Source organism: Lacerta agilis, chromosome 3, assembly GCF_009819535.1.
Source record: "Lacerta agilis isolate rLacAgi1 chromosome 3, rLacAgi1.pri, whole genome shotgun sequence".
Taxonomy (NCBI): Eukaryota; Metazoa; Chordata; class Lepidosauria; order Squamata; family Lacertidae; genus Lacerta; species Lacerta agilis.
Window position 1 is genome coordinate 26,803,372 of NC_046314.1, and position 24,023 is coordinate 26,827,394.

The 24,023-nt window shown below is 41.0% G+C and overlaps 1 protein-coding gene across 1 annotated transcript in view; it reads left to right on the forward strand.

Moving 5' to 3' along the window:
* The window catches only part of TAF1B (TATA-box binding protein associated factor, RNA polymerase I subunit B), a 40,227-nt gene extending 16,943 nt beyond the window's left edge, over nucleotides 1-23,284 (forward strand). The window contains exons 9-15 of the mRNA XM_033143087.1: nucleotides 10,128-10,275; nucleotides 13,513-13,690; nucleotides 15,695-15,741; nucleotides 17,009-17,099; nucleotides 17,657-17,727; nucleotides 20,085-20,301; nucleotides 22,846-23,284. Coding sequence (XP_032998978.1) covers nucleotides 10,128-10,275; nucleotides 13,513-13,690; nucleotides 15,695-15,741; nucleotides 17,009-17,099; nucleotides 17,657-17,727; nucleotides 20,085-20,301; nucleotides 22,846-23,029 — 936 coding nt within the window. The 3' untranslated portion in view covers nucleotides 23,030-23,284. The remainder of the gene's footprint in view (nucleotides 1-10,127; nucleotides 10,276-13,512; nucleotides 13,691-15,694; nucleotides 15,742-17,008; nucleotides 17,100-17,656; nucleotides 17,728-20,084; nucleotides 20,302-22,845) is intronic.
* The last annotated feature ends 739 nt before the right edge of the window (nucleotides 23,285-24,023 follow it).

Consider the following 24,023-nt stretch of genomic DNA (forward strand, 5'->3'; position numbering starts at 1 on the left):
GTTCTCCCAATGTAACTTGGCCCAGTAAAAATGATTGCTGTACTTATTTTTGTGATTTACATTTGGATTATAAATTCTGATGGGCGCTTATCTATGAATTTTGCGGCTCTCTGTATGTTCATTGTTTCAAGCTGTCTGCAAGTAAGTTCAAGCTAGATAAGATGTTTGGTTCAGCTTTGTCACAATTACTTGTAGTTCGTGAGATTCGTATACAATTCTTTTAATATACTGGAGGCAGCCCCTATCCCCTGTGGTGCCCATAAAAGGTCTCAGTAAATATCCCCGCAAAAAGCTGCTTGCTCTTCCTGGTCAGATCACATTTGCAGTGACTTGGTCGCTCTTACATTGAGCACACCTCCTTAGACATGGCCACATTTCACTGGATACCAGGACTGGATATCCATCCATTCCAAGTGGAGGAGAGGTGCAGTCAGCTTTTTCTCTGTGCACAAGTGTGGTGGTTGTTAGTATAAGGGCCTTTCCCCTATTGCTGGAGGAGAATACCTACATCATTTCCTCCTGTCCCCTTTTTTGTCTCTTCTGGAAGTGGTGACTATTTCATATTACGCCTTCCACCCCCTCCCCACAGCAGCTGTTTCATTACTGGCACCTATAGCACATCCTCAAAATGCTATATATGCCCACTAGCCCCAAAGGGTTGACCACCCCTACCTTAGTATATAGATTGTTGAGCATATTCTAATCCGTTCTAAATGTTTGCATACAAGTAATAATCCTTACCATTTTCATAATAGCTCTTTCCTTGTTTGGTCCACTGCCATAGAATTTCCATGAATATTTTTCTTCTGTATTAGAATCTTGTAAATACTGTGAGAATAAAGGGTTGTTGTTTTTTTTTAAATAACAACAACAATAATAATGAATTAATCATTTTTCAGATGTTTCATATACTTCATGTGGCATATCCATCATAAAGTACCTGGTGAAATTGTGTCTTGAAAATGATTCCCTTCATCTGGGTTTACGCCTTGAGCTGTTGGAACTCTAGGCTAGAAACTGCACAGTGAAAGATTAAAAGCATTTGATACTGCTTCCTTAAATGTTCTCCAGGTGTTGTTTGGGAAATGGAGAAGTTGGGACAGCATGGTAATTAGTAGTCATCTCCTCAGTGTGCCTCACCCTTTCATTTCTGATTACAAATTCTTCCTTGGTGGCATTCAGCATCGGCCACCTCACTGAATAAAAGCTTCTAATGATGCTTTTGGAAGGAGCTGGAAGATCTGAAGACAGCCATTTAATACCAGAGTGAAAAGACTTAGGGTAGAGTCATTCACAAAGCACACGTTGCCCTAGAACAAAACTGTTTTGCTCTAGTGCTGTGAGTTAACTGTGTTAGTTCCAAAATTCACTGCGTTCATAGATGTGTGTGTGGGTGTACACTCTCCTTTCCGACTACTACAACCAGTTGCCTGAGGCTTCAGGACGAAGAAAAGACTTCGCTATTGCCCATGGACCTCATTTCTCTGCTGCTCCTGGTTCTAGAGAGAAGTTCAGGAGATCCTTCCTCTTTGCCCCTCTCTCTCCTGAACTTAGAGGCAGTCCTCAAAACTATATTCCTTTCCTGTAGCACCTTGCTTCCAGTCCACACTGACATAACTAGGTCCTAGTTCACAAGGAAGTAAGGCTTTGCTTCCAAGCAGGTTCTTGTTTCACTCTAGGCCATGGAAAGCATTTTGGACCACAGCGCCAGTATCTGGGTTGTCTACTGGAAAGACACTTGCCCCCTGTCCTACCTGCATTGCCTCTGATTCCTACCTGCATTGGACTCAATGACACAACCTGATTTCATGCCAGTTATTCCTTGTAGTTGGGCAGAGATTCTTTAGTGAGCCAAGTGAGTAAAGGTGGTGGTTATGGACAGGCAAACAGGATGTTCTGTGTCAGGTAGAGGTGTGTGTGTGTGTGTGTGTGTTCAAATCATGGTTAATTTTTCTCAAATATGCTGCATCTGGCTTTCATTTTACCAGAAGGATAATGAAGCTTTGAGGGATGGATATATATATTTTTGATCTGTCCTATTTTACCTGTCGTGCCTATTTGAGACTTACAAGATGAAGCATTTGAGTTCTCACTAAACCCCTCCTTCTTTCGTGTCCAAAATAGCAGCTTCCTTGTCTTTCTGGTTAGGATTTGGGGACCTAAACTACTTCTATTCAATCGCTCTCTCTCTTTCTTTTTTAAATCGGTTTGGAGTTAATGAAATTAACAGGTGCCACACATAAGTAGCATTTTATTTTCTCTCTTGAAACAGCTTCAGAAATGACAATAAGTAAGGGTGAGGCTCTTTAAAAAGAGCTGAGAAGGAAGTTCATTTCTGACATTTATTGTAATCAGGTGTATCACGGGAATCTGCTGTTGTGTAACAGAAACTCTGGCTTGTCCTTACCTGTTGAAGTATTGCTTAACAGAGAAGGAAGATACTGTAGGCTTATTGAAATGTTGGTCAAATTCAAACAAATTTTGCTTTCTGCTGTTATCTTTTAATATTTGTGAGTGAGAGAGAAGCTGAATTAGTGTGTCAACGGGTGTGGCTTCATACGATTCCCTATATGTACCATATATGCCAGTTGAATACAGTCATACCTCATGTTATGTTTGCTTCATGTTACGTTTTTTCAGGTTGCATCCTGCGGCATTTTCCAGGTTCTATTCTGGGTTTTGCCGCATGCACAGTAGCGCTAAATCGTGCTTCATGCATGCGCACAAGCATCAAATCACGCTGTGCACCTGCGCAGATACGGTGCTTCACTTTGAGGGCTTTTCACATTGTGAATGGGCCTCCGGAATGGATCCCGTTCGCAACCAGAGGTACCACTGTAGTGTTACTCAAGCAGTGAACACTCTTTTCTGCTGTGAAGCGTAATCCGTGATGAATAACCCTATGGTTATCCTCTAGCAGCAGAACAGAATTCATATATGGTTGTGTGAATGATTTAAACTTGTTTTCTATGTAGATCTCTTTGCTCATAGCCTGAGATGCGTGAGTTGATCTGTGGAGATTGTGGTTGGGATGTACATGTGCAAGTGTGCATACCATGGGAGAGAAAGATAAGCCATTCTTACAGTGTGTGAATTGGACTGGTAATTCCATATTCATGCAACATGCTGATCAGGTTGCATCACCTATTTCAAGATACATTGAAGGTGGTTAGGGCAAGGGGAGGGCATAATCTCAGCGAGAAACATACGTTACGCAAGTAGCCCAATCTAATTTCAATTTTTCTAACTTCTCCCCCAGTCAAATCTGGGATTACCACCTATACGGCTGGTGTTTCTTTCCCCACGAGAGCTTAATTTCATTGGTATTGCCAGACATGGCTGTTTCTGGCTCCGAGGGAATCTGTTGCCAGTATCTTATCTCCATAGCCATGTGTTGCATCTCCTTCACGAATTGTTATTCCTTAGAGCAAGCCAGGATATTAGGCAGCTCTCTCTAAATTAAGCTGTAGGCGGTTCACCCACATATTAGTTCTTTCCTGCCATTTGTTGGCCCTTTAGTAATCCCAAGGCACACCCTCTGTTGGTTACATCACCAGGAGCATGTGCTTCACAGATGTTAGAAGATATGTGTCCACCCTTTGCATCGCTGCTCTCTCTATTTTCTAAACATTCCTTACCTCCTCTGTATTCCCCCCACTGTTTTTAAGAAACTTGAAAATTCAGTTAGTGGGGAAACTCTTAAAAAATAAATTCGTGTTTGCAGTAATGCTAAAAAGGAAATACACTCCAGTGCCAATAAGCATATATTATTGTATTCATATTGGTATGCTACTGTTAGTTCCTTTACATTTTCTTTTGGAAGGAAAAGGTACAGAAAAGGAAATGAATATGAGTCTTAAAATCTGTCTGAGCCCGTTTATCGTGGTGAATATATATTTTTATTCTTATGCTGTCATCTTTTTTCTCCATGAACATTTCATTGTTCAATAATAATAATAATAATAATAATAATAATAATATAAATGCATATCCTGTCGTTTAGGGGAAAAACCCTTTCTTATAAGGTAGTGTAGAGTAATATTCAAGCTGTCTTTAAAGACAGCCTAATAGACTGCATTATAGCAGTCGCACCTTGAAAGTGCATGGGTAATTCTTTTTTTTTTTTAAATCAGTCTAACCACCCTCCTACCCCCCACCCCACCCCCAGTTTTTAAAACCAGCAAATAATCACTTTATACTAAATTCAGTTGGAAATACATGATCATTTTGCACACCCCACTCGAGTTTAAGGTTCTATGGTACAGCTATTGTTGCTCTGGGAGTGCATTCTCATTTCTCTTGAGTCTTGACCTACTGCAGTTGTTGGTCAATCAGGTGTCTGAAGCACTACAGAAATCTGCCAGACCTGTTTGACCAGAGTCAATAGCAGGACATGGAAAAATGCATACATGCCACTGAACATATTGCAGTTCTTTTCAGAGATTTGGAGGTGCTGTGATGAGACCATTGCTGCCCACACTTTTTCTTGTCCTGCTTCTTTGGGGGACAAAATTACAAAAAGACATCGATGAGGAATGGAATCATTAGATATAAAGCTCCCCTTTAAGATAGAAAACCCAAACTTCTGTCCTGTGTTATGTGTTTCCATTACTCTGCACCAAAAGCTGCGTCTTTGTGATAGACAGATTGACCATTGTTATCCATTTAGCTGTAGCAGCAGTAGTTTCTTCTAGCCTTCCTTCCTTTTTTTAATTTTAAGTTTATTGTGTTGCTACAGCTGTATGTGGTCTGGACCAGAGTGGATAAAAATCAATGATTTAAAAAAAATGGATTTTTTTTATTTAAATCAGATTTTAAAAATAAAATGCTTTTGGAGGGAAAATCCTTCTAAGGATAGTTTTCTATTTAAGTTACATTATAGTCCAAAGGCTATAGTCCATCAGGAAATAAGGATTTGTTTTAAGTTTTTCATGTGTGCTAAAACTCAGTCTAAGTTTGTTTTTTGGTTTCTTTTTAATTGTTTAACCACATCAGTTAACAAACATGGATACATGTGCTATAATGTTATTGTTTTAGTTAAATAAATTGTTTAAATTGTTACTAATAATTATTTTTCTCCTTCCAAAAAAATACAGCAGAAAATTTGTCCAAATAAAAACAGTTAACCTATTAAACCTCACAATAATTTCATAATTATCTGTCTATGTATTTCTAATAGTATAACCAAATCAGTAATTTTTGGTATAACTGTGAAAACTACTCTGAAAATTTATTATTCCAAAAACGAAACCTTCATCTGGTTATAAATATTAAGATTATACCAGCAAGAATGAGTCTTTCTGTGAAAAAAATAAATGATTTAAACCAAGTCTTACTGACTAGTGATTTAAATCAAATCCACCCTGATCTGGACACCATTTTCTTTCCCACAATGCTCTGGATGCAGCATTAGTTCCAAACCATTGTTGCAAAGGGTGGAAATGGCAGCCATCACAAAAATACAATAGCCTCCATTGGTAGCTGCTATACTCTCCCTTCGTCTGCACCCAGTTCCCCAGTAGGAGCTAGGCCAATGAGAAACAAGCTGTGGTGGTGATGATACTGCTCGTGGCAACAGCACAATAAAGTTGTTGTTGTTGTTTAAAGCCTGAAAGAAAGCTACTACCAATGGTGAAAATAAGTTACCTCCACCCTGAGCCTGGTGGTTGCAAATTTCACCGCTTTCCCTTGCCTCTCAAATTAACTAAATGGTTCTCACTTTCTTCATCTGAATGGGGTTGTGAAGTTGGGGGGGGGCACTTGGGTTTACTTCTGATGTAGCAATTTTACTCCTTACAATCCTATTTGTTTAAAGAAAATTTTCAACAGATGTATGAACTAGGGGCGAAAGGATGTAAACACTAGCAGGCTGAAGGAAAATACAAAACAATTAAGGGGGAATAATGAAGAAGGAATCTTAATCTGATTTGTATTTTAGAAATGTCAGTGTAGAAAACATTGAGTCACTAGGTCATTGTTATTTCGTGTACCAGTTTGGCTGTAAGTTTTGCATTTGGCAGTCAATGGCAATATTGTCATTGCCCTTACATAATTGGCAACTGGTTGCACTGGTGTTGTTGCATCATAAATTTCTGTATCTACAATATTCCAGTATTGTGTGATACTCTTAATCGCATATGCGACATGTTTACTTTTACAAGCAATTTTGGCGGGTGTTTTGTGATAGAAAGTTGACTGACTCATAGGGTATTGAAATTCAGCAGGTAACTCCCACTGAGCTAGAGCGCTGAAATTTGGCACACATGTACCCCAATAATCACTTTAAATTTTCTGGAAGTGTTACATTGCTTTCTTTAAAAAAAAAAAAAAAAAAGCTCTCCATTGAAAAAAGTCACCTCTGCCCCAGATGATTTAGCTCCATAAAACTGAATTTGATGCAGATGTAGCTAAAAGTTATTAGAAAAGCCTGAAAATTTGACTTTTTTTTTTTTACTGCTAACTGTTAAAGATTGAGGCCTGAAATTTACGGTAACTCATAAGAGAGGCTGCTGGCATTCCACTAACAGGGAGTCCCGCTGCTTATTTACATACTTGAATTAAGCTTTATTTATTGTGTGTGTGTGTGTGTGTGTGTGTGTGTGTGTGTGTAAGTGTAATACTTACAAGAATACATCCTTCTTCCTATCCTGAGGTACTTGTTGTGGGGAGAATTGTGGGAGCAACACACTTTCCAAGCAGTACAGTGCCGGAAGGTTAAAAACAACAGCAACCCTCTCCACCTTGTGCTGAGCTGTCAATGCAAAAGGGATTTGGAGGGCATCAACATCTGGAGTGCATCATACTGCCTTCCCCTATGCTATATTGGTGTTTACTAATAGATGTACAGTGAAAATCTCAGTAGTATAGATTTGCCAGAGGAGGCATTGGAGTGGCCTTGGGTGGAGTAAGTTTGCTACTCCCCTGTTTCTGAATGTTCCAGTTCTGTTCTAAATTATATGGCTAAGTACATACTTAGGTTGCCTTTTGTATGGAAAAAAAAATCCTTTATAAGGGAAACAGTACAGTAGTACTTGTATTTGCGGGAATATTTCTCTCCCCCCCCCCGCCCCCGATGACACTGTCCAGATAGTAGAATTGTAATCCAACACTTAGAATAGTTTTTCATCACCAAAGAATTCAGATTAAGCCCTGGGCTGTGACAGATTTAACACAACGATCTGTTTCGTTTTAAATAAACATCTTTGAAAACAAGACCAATAGCTCTTTCTTCAAAGTAGTTAAAATGTTTATATGGATGTTTGAGGAAATAATTTGGGTAGAAGCATCATTCCTAGTGCTGTACAGTGGTACCTCGGGTTAAGTACTTAATTCGTTCCGGAGGTCCGTTCTTAACCTGAAGTGTAATTAACCTGAAGCACCACTTTAGCTAATGGGGCCTCCTGCTCCCGCTGCGCCGCCAGAGCACGATTTCTGTTCTTAAGCGGAGTTCTTAACCTGAAGCGTACTTAACCCGAGGTACCACCGTAATTCCCTCCTGTTCATCTTGATTAGGGTCTTATAAAATAGTATGCCATGGTGGGATGAAAAGGTTTTGTGGAAAGGGAGGGCTGATGACAAGTCGGATGAGAAGGGGGAATGCCCTTCTGAATAGCTGTGACAGCCAGCCAGATAAATTTGCTGCATGCACGTGGCATGCAAGTGCAGGAGGCTTAGTATTGCTGAATATCCATGGGGAATTTCTTGGGCTGCGTTCTGCTATGCTGGTGACCCCCCCAAATACAGTATTGGGTTACTTGTGCAGTTGGATTGCTCCTGGAGGTAGAAGAGAGGCTGACAAAACGCCCAAATTTTTCAAGTGCAGAGTTCTGATGATACATTTCTTGGTCCTAATAATGCAATGCTTTTTCAGCTTATGTCCTTGGGGGGGGGGGTGGGGGTGGACTTCGGCAGCTTATTCCAGTGTTTTTCAACCACTGTTCCGCGGCACACTAGTGTGCCGCGAGGTGTTGCCTGGTGTGCCGTGGGAAAAATTGAAAAATTACTTTATATATAGTCAATATAGGCACAGAGTTAAATTTTTTAACATTTTCTAATGGTGGTGTGCCTCGTGATTTTTTTCATGAAACAAGTGTGCCTTTGCCCAAAAAAGGTTGAAAAACACTGGCTTATTCGATTGAGAGAGCTAGTTTAGGGTTGCCATAAACCAGGACACCCTGGATTTTCTTTAGGTAAACCCCAAAGTTGTTGAGCTTTTTTCTTTTTTACAAAAACACAAATTTTCAAATTGACTTGCCTAAGATCCAAGAAAAAACCACCGCTTTTTGGAAACCCCCCCCCTCGAATGTCAATTCAGCCTTTGAAATCACTGTAATGTCCGGTAAAATCCTAAGATAGTTGGGTTCTCAGTGTTATTTGCATCCTGAACAGGTCATATTTTTGACGGTTAATTTTTCTTTATTAAATATTTATAATCTTAAAATATTTATAATGTTATTCCTATACTTCTTATGTGTGGGATATCAAGGAAAGCATGTTTCTTCAAACTCGTAGCTCTCATTATTAAATGAGACTTTGACTACCTTTGACTAGCTATCCTGAAATGTCTGAAGACATACGTAAACCCTGATGTGCAACAGTCCTGTAAAGCATGTATTTCTTGTTTTTCAAGAAAAGTGCTTCAGGCAAAAAGGTTGCTTTTAAAAAAAAACAAACTTGCTGCTCTGAAAGATTTCAAGCATAATACAGACTGTAGACATTTTACATGCATGAGTAAACTTTTTGCTGGTGTTGTGTATGCCTTGTGCTATTTGTGGATTCCAGGGGAACATGAGAATGTTTTTATTGTTTGTTTGTTTGTTTAATTGGCATTATCAAAAATGAAACTTTTGAATGGTTGTCTTGTTTTCAGAATGCTAAATGCCTGGAAGGAAAGGAGAATATTTTTTGCTATGCCATTAATAAGCACTTTACTCTGTAAAACCCGTGACATCTTCCCCCCCTTTCTTGTGCTTTCTTCTGTAATACACATATTCACAGAATTTCCATCATGACAGAGCTATGTTAAGATTATCCCATAGAGACTGGAACATGTATGTGCTACTTATAGGCACTTGTTTGTAAGTGCAAACTTGATGTTTGATGTGATCTTTTTGGACATGGGCAGACTTCCACAAAAGCTCTTACCTCAAGGCCACAACAGATTGAAGGGACAAAAGACTACCTCTTCCTCCAAACCTTCCAGCATGTGTCAGAGAAAATTGGGGAGAAGAGGAGGTTGGTGGTAACAAATAATAACTGGCTAGCAATCCAAGCCATCTTTGGGCACCCAGGCAATACATTTCCCCCCGTCTTCTCTCCTCCCAAGCAGTGAGAGCATATGTTTGGGAGCAGAACTCTCCTTGTGGTTGTTAGGATCAACTCAAAATTTCTTAAGTTTTTGTTTTAGGTTCCAGTAGTATTTTTCATGTTTTAAGTTCAGCAAACTGTTCTACACTTGCAGGTTCTCTTTCCTTTTTTGTGGTTTGCTGTGGGGTGAAACCCCTTTTTTTCTCTCTTACTGAACTGAGGCCAAAATCAAACAAACCAGGTTTATTTTTCAATCTTAATGATGCTACCTATAACGTACCCTGAAGCTATCAGAGAATAAGTTTGATTGAAATGAAATATTACTCATCCATTTATATTAGAAAAAATGGTTATTGCTTTCTCTATTCATAAAGTGATATGAATCAGTGCATTAAAAACCTAAAGGCATACTTTGAAATAACTTTTCTAAAGCTTTCTAGAAGTTTTAGGATCACATAGGTTTGATTTAACTTGCTTTTCAGCTAACCGTGTTAACTGGTATGGATGCCTTATCCTTTGGCTTATGTTGTAAATAGGACCTTGTGCCCAAAATATTCCTCAAAGCAGTTAAAAGCAGCAATGATGTGTATTTACAGGACTAAAGAGGTTCTAGCTTAACTGATAATAGATCTCTTCCCCCCCCTGTTGTTGTATTTATGTTTTCATCAGGTGTTTCTCAAAAGAACAAAGGAAGTTCCAGGCTAGAAGAACAACTCAGCATAATGCTTGGTGGAGTCCCCCAAGAAGCAGCTCAGATTTCTATATAATGTAAATGTGCTTTCTTTCAAATGATGACACTTATTTTCGATTTTGTTTTCCAGAATTGGCCTGCGTATGAAGATGTTCACAAAAAGGCACAGGCCCTTGCTGTATACCTGAAGCTACCTTGTTTTCCAGATATAGCAGAAGACAGCTTCCTTCATCCAAACATTCTCTGCATGAAGTATTTGATGGAAGCTAACTTGCCTGGTAAGGGCATGTGGGGGAGGGATGTGTTTCGTAACACCCACAATTTAATGTTCAACCTATTTTTTCCCCCCACAAACAAAAATTATGCAGTATCAAGTCCTTTTAAATAGACTTTAATGTGCTAATGTCGAAAGCACATTCCTATTTTAACAACAACAACAACAACAACAACAACAACTATATTTATACTCTGCCTATCTGGCTGGGTTTCTCTCCATATGGCGAATTCGGAGTGTTTCATGGACTTAAAGTTGGTAGTAGCATGGGGACTCCTAGGGCTTTATATTTGAAACTCATGGCTGATGCTCTAAGATCTGTCAAACCAAGCCAATGGCTCAACATTTATGAGCGAGCCAGTGTGGGACAGCGGCTTGAGCACTGAACTCGCAACAGAAATACAGGTTCAGATCCCTGTTCAGTGAAGAAGCACAGGGCAGGGTTTCCCAAACTTGGGTCTCCGGCTGCTTTTGGACTTCAACTCCCATCATCCCTAGCTAGCAGGTCCAGTGGTCAGGGATGATTGGAATTGTAGTCCAAAAAACAACTGGGGACCCAAGTTTGGGAAACCCTGGCATAATAGGAAACTTGGGAAAGCGACTATCTATTCGCCGAGCCTATCTCACCTGGTTGTTGTGAGCTCAGTAGATAGAATGTATTCCTTGTGGGTGTTGAGTTAAGCTTTCAATTAACTTCTTCCCTGGTACTGTACTAAAATAATTAAAACAAAGTCACACTCTAAACCTTTTTGGTATATGAAATCCTGTTTCTGAATCCACTGAATATGAAAATAAAACTTGACTAAATATAATGATGGATCATGTCCGCAAACGTGTTACTTACTTCACTGTCTCTTCTATGTACCTTCATATAGACGCGCATTCATCTTCTCTTTATTACAAGAAGGAGTTCAAATACTTAATCACTAGGGCAGCAGCAGAATTAAAGGAAAGTACTAAATGTTTTCCAGGCACATCTGCTCGAGTTTTAATAACACAGCATGAAAAAGAAGGTTGTGATCCTTTTTATTGCTGAGTCATGTTAACAGAACAATTAAAGTCACTTATAGCTGACCATTTGATTCTACCCAATAACTCCCTGGAGAAAATGAGATTCATATGTAAGAAAAATAAAGTGTTACTCAGCATTGCTGGGTTCCTAATAGTACACACCTAGGTAGGTTTACTAAGAAATAAGTCTCATTATGTTCAACGGGACTTCCTCTCAAGTAATCGTGTATAGGATTGTAGATTTAATGTCTTCCTTTTAGATTTTATTACCTTACTTTTTACTATGTATTTTCAACGAAACAGAATTTTTTAGGTGCTTAAGCAGCTTAAGTGAACAGGACTGTTCTTAAATCGCTTTGAGATATATTGTAGAGTTTCCTGTTGAAACATTTTATTTTTGTCCTAATTTTCGGAAGTTGTGGTTTGGATCAGAGTTGGATCATTGTCAACTATTAGTATCCGAACCAGACTTTCTCAACTTTGGGTCTGTAGATGTTGTTAGTCTACAATTCCCATCATTCCTAGCTAGCATGGCCAGTGGTCAGAGATTTTAGTTCAAGAACATCTGGGGATTCAAGGATGAGAAAGACTGGTTTGGATACCAAAAGTTGACAGTACTCTTAGAATTCCAGATGTAATATTCAATATTAGTTTATTCTGACTCCGCAGGCTGCTGCAGTAATGATATTCATACTTGCATAACCAGCTGCTTTCAGGTGAGAAAAACAGCCTAGAAATATGAATAAAAATAAACTAGAATAGGAAGCAGGCTATGGCATGACCCTTCTCCTCTCCAGTGGAAATTCCTCACTCATTTCAGCATTAATTAGGGCACAGTGCTATTTGTCCCATTGCCGGTATTAATCATGGTTAGCTTTTAACCAAGGATTGAACTGTTTTGTTAGTATTAGCTTTGGTGATACCACGATTGATGCTGATGAAGGAGGGAGGGAAATGACACAGCAGGGAGGGAGGGAGAGCCCTGAGCTTGTTGTTGTTCAGTCGTGTCCGACACTTCGTGACCCCATGGACCAGAGCACGCCAGACACCCCTATCCTCCACTGCCTCCCACAGTTTGGCCAAACAACTCATGCTAGTCGCTTCGAGAACACTGTCCAACCATCTCATCCTCTGTCGTCCCCTTCTCCTTGTGCCCTCCATCTTTCCCAACATCAGGGGTTTTTCTAAGGAGTCTTCTCTTCTCACAAGGTGGCCAAAGTACTGGAGCCTCAACTTCAGGATCTTACTGAGCTTACTCGGTCTTAAAAACATGCTTAAGAGAATTGGGACTGCTGTGTTACAGTGCCAGTCCTGAATGTACCTTTTGAAAATTGCAAAGCACAAATGGATCTGATTGAGGAAGGTTATCCAATCAAAGTTAAACCATGTAAAGTTCCATTGTCCTTAATGCAGCACAGATTAAAGCAGAAACTTAATGCTCCAGCTGAAATTAATAACACCTTGTGTCCTAAATTTGGGTTGGATCACGTCTTCACGTACAGCAAAAATAAGGTTTAAGTAGTACTGCTACGACAGATCGATAGGTTGCCTTGTATTTTGACATTTCTTCTTTTAAGAAAAGGTGCATTTGTATTTCTTTTTTTTTTTTACACCACTTTAACTGTAGCTACAATCTTCACATTGCTGTACAGGTGTCTTCGAAGACACAAGGAACACAATTTCTTACTTTTCCAGTTTAGCAAGGATGTCATGAATCAACTACCTCATCAGATTCCAGAAGGGTTGTCAGTATACTCTGAAATATTGCCAGCATTCACCTGCCTAAATTGTTGATTCCCTTCCATAAGCAGAAACAGTTCGTACACCTCACTGGTGACCCAGCTTGAAAGTAAAGCTTTCCCCCCACAAACACAGTTGTGCACATGTACACTTAAATGACTAAAACATGCTCAACTAATCTACTAGGAATAGAGCTACACTCACACATCTATTATGAAAAACATTTTTTTTTTGGTACCTTCAAAAGTCTTAAGGTATCAATCTAGACCCCTGGCCAGCCGTGGCAAGACCTGGTGGAGCAGTATTGCGAGCCAAATGGGGAGGCCTGGCTAGCCTTATTAGGTCTGGTTCCCCACCATTGGACTGGATAAACCTCTAAGGTTCCTTCCCACTCTAGTTATCGACATGGAGGCATATGGATTCTTCCACCAAATGTGTTCTTTGTTTTGGACTTGCGTAGCATTTGAAGTTTATCCTCTTCTTAATTCAGATGATATGCACAAGTGGGCATGCAGAGTGGTTAAAAAAACTGGCGTTGGTGAAACGGACTTCCTGACACTTCGTCCCGAGAATATATCAGCTCGGAATGTGAAATACGATATTCTTGCCGTAGCTGTGGTGGTTGTGGTGCTGAAAATGCTGTTCTTGCTGGATGACCAGTATGAATGGTAAGTGTGCGCTGCCGTTATAACAAATGCAAACTTGCTGACTTGCTGCAGTTCAGGGCCACAAAAATCCTAGACTGCTATTTGTAAGGTCCTCGGTTAGTTGCTCATGAGTAAGCAGGCAAAACTCCGAGTTTTCCTTGAGTTGTTTTATTGTGCATACTATGTACAGTGCAGAGGTAACAAGTTCATGTCTCTATCAAACGTCGGCAGAATCCGGGAATGGCCCCTTCCGGTTCTGACCCCAACAAAAGAGTTTCGGTATATGAAAACCCTGCCTCCCATACTTTTGTTTCACCCCTCAACGCCTTTGGGGCAACGGAAATTGCGTGCCTCCTTCATCGCCCCTTGGAGTAGGAGACTGCAGGGTCTTTCCAGCATCCTCAGAGCCTTGACCCTTCATCCCCTGAAACCCATGCCCCTCCCTGCTGGAAGCCTAGCTGCTCCCTCCGCTGCCAGAGGAGGTGCTGCTGGTCAGGTGGGGCCAGGGCTCTCTGTAGCATCCCGAGAGCCCTTCCACCGCCTTGTGCTGTGCCGGGGACAGTTCCCTGACAGTATTATTACCACTAAGGACTAGCTCAGTGGTTCTCAAAGGGTGTGGTGCGGCAGGAGAGGATGGCAAACGTGGCAGGAAGATTCAAGGACAAAGAAATGCTTACACATTTCAGTGTAGTATAGTATCAAAATGGTGTGTTTTTTTAAAAAAAAATGCAGAATATGGCTCAATATATTTTCAAATGAGAGTATCAAGTGGTACTGAGGACAGTCCTAGGTTGTGATCCAGAATCTCCGTTTGAACAGAGTGCTGGAAAATAGCATTGGCTGTTCTTCTGCAGTTCGCCAACTCTGACCTATATGAAAGATCAGAAAAGAGAAAGGCTTCTTTGCGTTGACGAGGAGATGAGAGTTTGTTTGTCTCAAATTAGACCTAATATAAATGAGATTACCTGGCAAAAGCAAGCTCACACCTCTCATTGAGTTTGTATACATACTTAAGGTACATACGCAAGAGGCTCATTTGTAATTATCTTTTGGGAATGATTCATGTTCTTGCGTAGCTGCATTGTTTTATACTTTCTGGATGTCCCATGATCGTATTAGAAAATAGTTGTGTTCTGTCGTGTGAATTAAGCACTGCTAGGAGTTGTTTCTTTTTGTTTTCCGATGTATTTCTTATCAATGAAGAAAATGGTGTGAGGCAAGTAAATTTGTTGCTCATAGAAAAATAGTTTGAGAACCATTGGACTAAATAAATGGAACATTGAATAAGAGAAAGATAACATATTGCTTCCGTAATATTCAATTTGTGTATATTCACATAGCATCTAGAGTCCGTTTTGCCATTTTCCTCTTGGTCAGGCAGAATAACTGTGCAGCACAGCACTGAAAGGGTCTGGTCTTATTGGACATAGCAGTGGTTCAAATGTTACTTTGCTTTAAGCTGTTTTTGATGTCGTACTTTAAATTGGAACCCTATGGCTAAGGAAGAGTAGTAAATCATCCTCATCCTTGTAATGTGGAGGCAGAAAAGGGTGTGTTTCAAGCAGTGAGGGATGTAACACTTGTGTTGTGTTGATCACATGAGTGTCCATGTCAGTGTTGAAACCTGTCCTCTCCACCAGATGACAGTGGATTCTAGTATGAAGATGTTCCATGTAAGTAAAGCCCAATGCAAATGGATGGTGTCATGTCCCTGGGGTCCGACTTCCTCTCTGGGGGATGAGGCCAAGGATTTGGAGAAATAATTGGAGGGTAAGGGTCTATATCCTGCAGAGCTAGCCACTATGGTCCCCAGTTATCCAAGAACTCCAATATAGAAAGAGACCATTCACATGGGATGAGCAAGGTTTGAACCAGCCCTTACAATTTTGAATTTTCAACCTAAGAGATAAGGCCTTTGGATTCATTAGAGTGGTTCAGGTTTTAAATGCGCTTGAGTAGTTTGAAAAAGGGTGACCATGTTTTCAATTAAAAAAACCCCTCTGAATCTGTTGGATATATTTTCAGGTTACTAGCAGACTATGCTGAAGAGAGAAACAAAAGGAAAGAAGAAGGTACCAAATACTTTAGAAAAAGCTTAGTATAAGTTTTGCATTGCCAACTATATTTTAAGATGCTAGCGTACATGCAAGACAGTTGTGGAAGCTCGTTCAGTAGAGTATGTGAATTGAAAAGAAAGTGTTAAGTCATACGAATGTATGAAAGAGCTGCCCAAATCTACATGTGAAAAAGGAGCATTTTACATTTGCATTTGGCTTCCGAGCAATATCTGAATGACTAGTCTCTTAAATTTTGGGTGCAGAAGTCGCATAGCAAATGCTAGAAACTGACAAAGGCTCAGTTTCCAGAGACTCCAGTGCAGATGTAAGAGAGCTCATCCTTCAGTTGCTCCAAAGAGATCAGGGACCGGCTGCAGAATCACATGCTTCCTCCCCTCTGTTCCTCTCTGTCCTCATGCCAGTTGCCCTCACGTTTCCCAGCTGGCTTTAGCCTTGTTAAAACCTAACTAGTTTTCTGTTAACTCATTTAGATCATTGCTGTATTCCCAACTATTGTAGTAACAATGTGGTCAGCAGCAGATCTAGTCCCTCAAATAAGTCTCGCAAGATGGTGTAGGGCAGATCATCTGGTTTGAATCCCTCCTCCCTTAGAGAACATCCAGTAAGAATTGGGCTCATGGATATCTGTTAATACAAATATGCCCTTAAAGCTGGATCTCCTGGAACGCTGAAAAACGAATGCAATACTTTTAATCGCAGCTTAACGAGAGTCAGTATAGTGTGGTGTCAGTGTTAGAAACTGAGATATGAAAGCTAAGAGCTAAATGGCACCTTAAAGCTAGGCTATGGGTGCAACAACCTAACGTCCAGGCGTGCCTTTTTATAACAAGAATACAAAGCTGAAAGTGAATGAACTGCATCTAAAAGATTATGTTCACTTTTCACATGGTCTAGTCCTTCCCCTGCTCACCCCCCTAATATTCTTAAGAGGGTCTCTTCTCCAGTCTTTGGAGAGTAGCTGGAAGTGGTGAGGCAGAAAAAGGTCCCCCTTTCCTTCCACTCTGCAGTTTTAATGTGAAATCTTAGGCGCAGTACTGCACCCAGAGCTCGGGAACCACTCACGCTAATGAAATTCCCTGTCTCAAAATGCGCCTAGAACAATGGGAGTTTCCAACCCTGCGTGGTTTATGTGGAATTTGATGTCGAGCTTTCTTGGTCTTCTCTGATCTTGCACAGAAATAACAAGGCCACACTAATTTTAAATTCACCGAAAGAAGGATGGAATAAAAGTTAAAACTTAATGCATTCATTTTCACTATAGGCTGTCCAGTGTTTGATATTCGGAAATGGTACCTAGTTGTAAAGAATGCTCTGGATGTGGAGCAGAAGAAAATTAACGAAGGAAGAATCAGGTATGGTGTTCATAGACTGACAGTCTCTGATTTGGGTTGGAGAAATTAAAGGGGTATGATAGCAATGATGAGCAGTACTTGAAGATATGAATTGAAATGGGTAGGCCCATCTGTAATGTCTTAGGAAATCTGTCTCTTTGTAAATGTTTTTGGTGGGTTTTTCTTTTTTTTACTTCTGATACCATTGCTGACATTTATTTATTTATTTTAAGTAAAAGGAATGGTAGGAATATTTTGAGGAATGTATGGGGAAGGTTTCTGTAGAAAGTAGCCTTGGTGGAGGGATGATTAAGCTCTGGTGGAAGGGGTTTTAGCACTACACTGCTGTTTCCCTTAAGTAGCCACAGTGGTATTAATAGAAGATATTTCACTTTTGGCATTTTTGGGGTGAGTGGTGAAACCAAACAGGTGGTTGTATTCAACTGTTCTATAACAGGTTTAGATCATAGTTAAGGATATGGTTGTTGTGACGATAATCCACTGTGTGTTGTCTTCTTTTTCCTCCACCCCCAAATTTTTTGCTTTTTTCTTTTTCTTTTCTTTTTTTGCATCGTCAGACTTTTATGGAGATGTGAGAAGCCACTATTGTTTTTCTTCCATGAAACATATAATTTCCTCAAGAAAAGACGTAAGTGGCTAATTCCTTTGCTCTTCCTTTCCCAAAACATGACTCTTCTCTCTCCTCCCCCCCCCCCTGGATAAGTTGAATTTAGTTCTTAAGAACCTGGCCACATTTGAGGCATAGGGAGAAAGGGGGTTAGGATTCCCAGTCTGGCAAGGAAGTAGGAACAGAACTACCATCTGCCGTAAGCCTTACACGGCTCAAATATGTAACATTGAGCCATTCTCCCAGAAAGCATTTTGGAATATTCTTGAGGCCTTCCTGACTCTGCTTCCTGCGCTGTAAATAGATTGCCAGGTGCACTCTGGGAAAAGAGAAGAACCTGACAAAAACAATGCTAGAGTTAGAGTAGTCCTTTCAGAAAGAAAGAAAGAAAGGAACGAAGGAAGGAAGGAAGGAAGGAAGGAAGGAAGGAAGTTGTTCTCATGTGACATGTACAGCTGTTGGAGAGTATTTAAACTTTCCATTAAAGTGCCTATCACGAGACACCCAAAGTCTTCAAGAAGATGCTACGTTCTGATAAAAAATTTTTTTTACTATCACCAGAATTACTAAGGTTTTTAACTTCTATTCAGCATTTGGGTGTGCCTTGTGAAGTTTGATTCCTTACAACAACAACAACAACAGCAACAACAACTTTTTATTTATACCCTGCCCTTCCCGATTTAAATACCCAGCTCAGGGCAGCTAACAGCAAATATAAAACATTGATTAAAAGCGACTTTAAAAAAACACCTTTAAAACAGCATAAAATACAACATAAATGTAGCATCCATGTCAATAAAATTCAAAAAATTCAGGGTCATGTTTGGGGCGGGGGGGAAACCCAGTTCAGTAAACATCAAGTGATCGCCAGGGCTAACTGGCCAAGTTGGTCCTGCTAGGGCCAGCAAGGAGACCAGGGAAGAGTTTAAATGTGCAGTCCCAAAAGGGTTTCTTCATAGAAAAAGGAAAGGGAAAAGGGAATGGAGGATCAGGCTAATTCATATTGAAGACCAGGTGGAATAGCTCTGTCTTTCACGCCCTGTGGAAGGAGATCAAGTCCTGCAGGGTCCTAGTCTCATGGGACAGAGCATTCCACCAGGTCAGAGCCATCACTGAAAAAGCCCTGGCCCTGGTGGTGGATGATCTGACTTCTTTAGGGCCCGGGACCCTTAAGCTATTATTATTCATGGACCTTAGGGTCCTCTGTGGGACATACCAGGAGAGGTGGTTCCGTAAGTACGAGGTTCCTAGGCCGCATAGGGCTTTAAAGGTCAAAACCAGCACCTTAAACCTGACCCGGTACTCCACCGGGAGCCAGTGCAGCTGGTAGAGCACTGGGTGAATATGCTCCCATGGCAAGGACCCTGTGAGGAGCCTTGCTGCAGCATTCTGCACCCGCTGGAGTTTCTGGGACAGTTTCAAGGGCAGCCCCGCATAGAGCGAGTTACAGTAGTCAAGCCTGGAGGTGACCATCACATGGATCACTGTGGCCAGGTTGGGGCGGGAAAGGTAAGGGACCAAGTGCTTTGATACGGCGAAGATGGAACAATGTTGCCTGGACTGTTGCTACAACCTGTGCCTCCATGGAAAGGGAGGTGTCAAGGATTACACCCAAACTCTTAACGGAAGGCACTGGCACTAATTGAGCCCCCGCAAGAGAAGGGAGTTGGTCCCCCAACCTTTTACCACCCCGACCCAGCCAGAGGACCTCTGTCTGCGAAGGATTTAATTTCAGTCGGCTCCCACAAATCCATCCAGCCACAGCCTCCAAGCACCTGTGTGTCCGGGGCCGAGTCGGGGTGGCTGTCCACCAGCAGATAGAGCTGAGTGTCATCAGCATATTGGTGACAACCCAGCCCAAATCTCTGGACAATCTGGGCGAGGGGGCACATAAATATGTTGAAAAGCATTGGGGAAAGGATTGTGCCCTGCGGCACTCCACACACCAAGGGGTGACGCAATGACATCTCCCACCCTAGCGCCACCCTCTGTCCCAACCAGAGATGAAGGAGCGCAGCCATTGTCGGGCTGTGCCTTGAATCCCCACGTCGGCAAGGCAGTGGTCCAGAAGATCGTGATCGACCATGTCAAAGGCTGCTGACAAGTCTAAAAGAATCAGCAGTCCCAACCCGCCTCCGTCCAGTTGTCTACGGAGATCATCTGTTAGGGCGACCAGAGCTGTCTCGGTCCCGAAACCAGGATGGAAACCGGACTGAAATGAATCTAGAGCCGATGTTTCCTCCAGAAACCTACCAAGCTGTTCAGCAACCACTCTCTCAATTACCTTACCCAGATATAGAAGTCTTCCAGTCTTTTTTTCTTTCTGAAACAACCTTTAAAATGTTTTGTGGCTCATGGTTACATTTTGTTTTGTACAGGAATGGCAGTGGACCTTCAGAGGCAGTTCCGAGCACTGTCTGGTTCTGTGGAACCTACTGAAAAGCGGAGCCCCTCAAGTTTCCAGCTAAATTGGACTGAGGAAATGGATTGTTTCCACGGGCACAGCCTGGTTGGGATTTTGCAACCCGAAGGCGACAAAATAACAACTCTGAACAGAAAGTATTGGTTGTGTACGACTGCACTGTGCAAAAATAAGTAAGTATTTGACATCCCTGTAGAAAATGTGTGCTAAATGTGTTAGCGTTTGTGAGAAGAAGAAATGTAGAATGTGTTGACTTGAATATAATAATACTAATAATAATTTGTTATTTATACCCTGCCCATCTGCTACATTTTGCTGCCTTTCAAGTATCCTACATTTTTGCCTTTTTTATTATTCATCACCAGTTTGGAAGAAAGATACAGTATTATGAACAAGAACATATGGTAGAGGACATTAAAGTTTGCTTAAGTATGTTAATGGCAACATCCTTTAATGATAGATTTCTTGTTGAACAATATATGTTATTCTGCCAGCAGGCAGTGTGAGGTGGAAGACATGAGAGAGAGAGAGAGAGAGAGAGAGAGAGAAAGAGAGACCTAAAAGATTTGCATATATTCTACTTTCTTGCTGGAAGGAGAACAGAATTCATACATTCAAGTAATGATTCTGGCTGTTGAAAAATTAAATGTGCTGCTTTTTGCCAGTTCTGTAGTGTTAGCGCTTTGAGGCTGTGCTGTGTCGGTGTCAAACCTTTATTTTAAATCAGATTAAAATGGGATCCTGAGTAGCCTTTCCTATGGTCAGTACCAGTATCATTCTTGATTGTGGCTACGTCAGATAGAGAGATTGGTTCAGGGTACAATATAGAGTAAGCACTTACAAAAAAAGAAAACTTATTGGGTAGTAGACCTAACCACATGAAAAGGCAGTCAGTAGCCCGTGGCTATGTGATAAACCCAGATTACCTAGTTCCTTTATTTCTTGCATTTTTAAGTGGCCCAGGTGTTGGTCACCTCTGTAGTATGCATTTAAAACTTTGTTGTTCAGTCGTTCAGTCGTGTCCGACTCTTCGTGACCCCATGGACCAGAGCACGCCAGGCACGCCTATCCTTCACTACCTCCCGCAGTTTGGCCAAACTCATACCAGTCGCTTCGAGAACACTGTCCAACCATCTTGTCCTCTGTCGTCCCCTTCTCCTTGTGCCCTCCATCTTTCCCAACATGAGGGTCTTTTCTAGGGAGTCTTCTCTTCTCATGAGGTGGCCAAAGTACTGGAGCCTCAACTTCAGGATCTGTCCTTCCAGGGAGCACTCAGGGCTGATTTCCTTAAGAATGGATAGGTTTGATCTTCTTGCAGTCCATGGGACTCTCAAGAGTCTCCTCCAGCACCATAATTCAAAAGCATCAATTCTTCGGCGATCAGCCTTCTTTATGGTCCAGCTCTCACTTCCATACTTACTACTGGGAAAACCATAGCTTTAACTATAAGGACCTTTGTCGGCAAGGTGATATCTCTGCTTTTTAAGATGCATTTAAAACTACCAACCAGTGAAGCTTTTAACCATCTTCCATGGTTAAGAGATCAGAAGTAGATTTTAGAATTGTGAACTTCATTTTTGGAAAATGAACCAAGATGAACATGACGTCTCTTTTTTTTTTTTTTTTTTTGCTTAAAAAGGTCAATTATATATACTTCTCACATCCTCTTGTAATTTTCCACATAAGTAAGAACCAAGAGAGACACATTTGGACTCTGGAAACATTTGTCAAGAGAAACTTCCTTCTCCTAATTGACAGAAGCATATGTTTTCCTTACTTAGTTCTTAATACTGGTTTTAGTCTGGTACGGCTCTTAAACTGATGCCCAGTATATTCCAGGGGCTGAAAAGCTGGAGATAGGTGTTTGTTTCATCTTTTGTATCCTGCTGTTCTATCAGCAAGAATCAAAGTGACTTCCGAATGGAGTAAGAGAGCATAAAATAAAATCCATGAAAGACTTGTGCAACTGAGCTTCCTCCTCCTCTCTTCTTCCCTGCAGTCCATCATGCACCTTCAAAGTCTGCCTGGGTGGCCCTATGAAGTAGATTTTGGGGTCATGTGGGGAGAGGAGAGGAAGGAGAAATCCTGTTCTGCAGTCCTATTGCTGCTGCGTTGGATACAGCCCCGTACTTCTAATTCAGGCACACAAACAGTAGCACTGTGGCTTCTTAAAACCCAAACAGCTTGGAGTCTGCTGTGCACACACACACAGCTGTTTATATGAAGCAATTTACTACATAAATCAGGGTGCGCATGATGGTTGGAAGAGTGAAACTAGCAAATTTGTACAAGAGCTATTGAGTGCAGCTTGCCATATGTAGCAAACTCTTTGCCGTTTATATTTTGAGTAGCTCCCACGCCACACATTCCACTGCTTTGTGTGAACAGGGCTTTAGAATTGGTTTCTTTAAAAAGTAAGAATCGGGTTCAAGGTCTTCTGCATTCGTGAATTCTTTGTACGGCCTTGCCTAAGTTTCTGTCTCTTGAGAGTGAGTTGCCTATCTTTAAAGCAGGGATCATGAGGCTCAACAGGGTTGTTCACAAAGCAAGCAGAGCAAACACTTACAAAACACTTTGCAAATTACAAGTGCTGTCTATAAATGCTTAGCTGTGGTGGTACAAGAAGAGTTTGAATAATATTGATAGGATGTGTATTTTCTGGGTATTGTAATTTGGAATAAATTTGTGGGCTGTTTTCTATTTTCCCCCCTTTCTAGGCACTGTGGTCATTTGGCATACTTTAAAGAATCAAATTTCCCTCATGCCTACCAGTTTGTTTTAAATCTCTTCTCCTTCATCCTGCGAGTGGAGCCCTCTCTCATCCATGAAGAAGTGTGCGCAATTGAACATAAACTCTTCTATTCAGAACTTCGTAGAACATCCACATTCTCCAAAGTTTGAAAAGGTGGAAAGCTTTAAAAACCAAAGACTTATCTCAAGAGCGTGAAGACCTTCTGTAAGTGCAATAACCTATCCAGAAAATTCATACTCGTTAAGTGGGATTTACTAACCTCATCACATTAAGATAGATGCAGCTGCTCTACAATTTGTTCGTTCTTCAGATGTCACGTTCCTAGTCCAGCTACCACAGTTTGTTGGAGCAGAAACAAATGCAGTGTTGGGCTGCTTCATTAAAAAAATACTTGGCTTTTTAAATCAGTTTCTCGTTTGCATCCAGATTGGGAAGCTTTTATTGCAAACCACATTTATTAGATTGAGAATGTGATGTCTGAATTGGACCTTACAGTTAGTTGCAGGGTGGGTGATAATTTTATCCACTAAACTAAACCCTGTTTCCCTCCCAGTGATACTGTAAAAAATTTCACATGTTTTTATACATTTTGAACTTCTTGTTCACTATTGTAATAATAAAAACATATTGACATATTTTGAAATAAACCTCTCTCTTTTTTCAAACAAAGTTGCCATTTAGCTACTTCCTAATGCTGTGATCCTACAATCTGATGGTACCTTACTGGTTTATCAGTGGAGTTGGCTGCTCCATGAGGCAGAGAGGCATCTGCTTCAGGTGGCAAGTTCAGTGTTGCTTAACATTGTATTCCTCCCACACCCCCAGCTTAGAACGGGAGGGGAATCCACTTTGATATATTTTTTTTAGTACCTCAGGTACTAAAATGTATTGATTGGGCTTGCCCCTTTGTGGAATTCCTTTAGTTCTTTGGAGATTTGTAATGGCATAGGAATGTAGCCTAATAGTAGTGAATAAAACAAATTATTGCGTTTGAAGGATGGGTGGCAGCTAACAGATTGAGGTTGAATCCTGACAAGGCAGAAGTACTGTTTTGGGGGGGGGACAGGAGGCGGGCGGGTGTGGAGGATTCCCTAGTCCTGAATGGGGTAGCTGTGCTCCTGAAGGACCAGGTGCGCAGCCTGG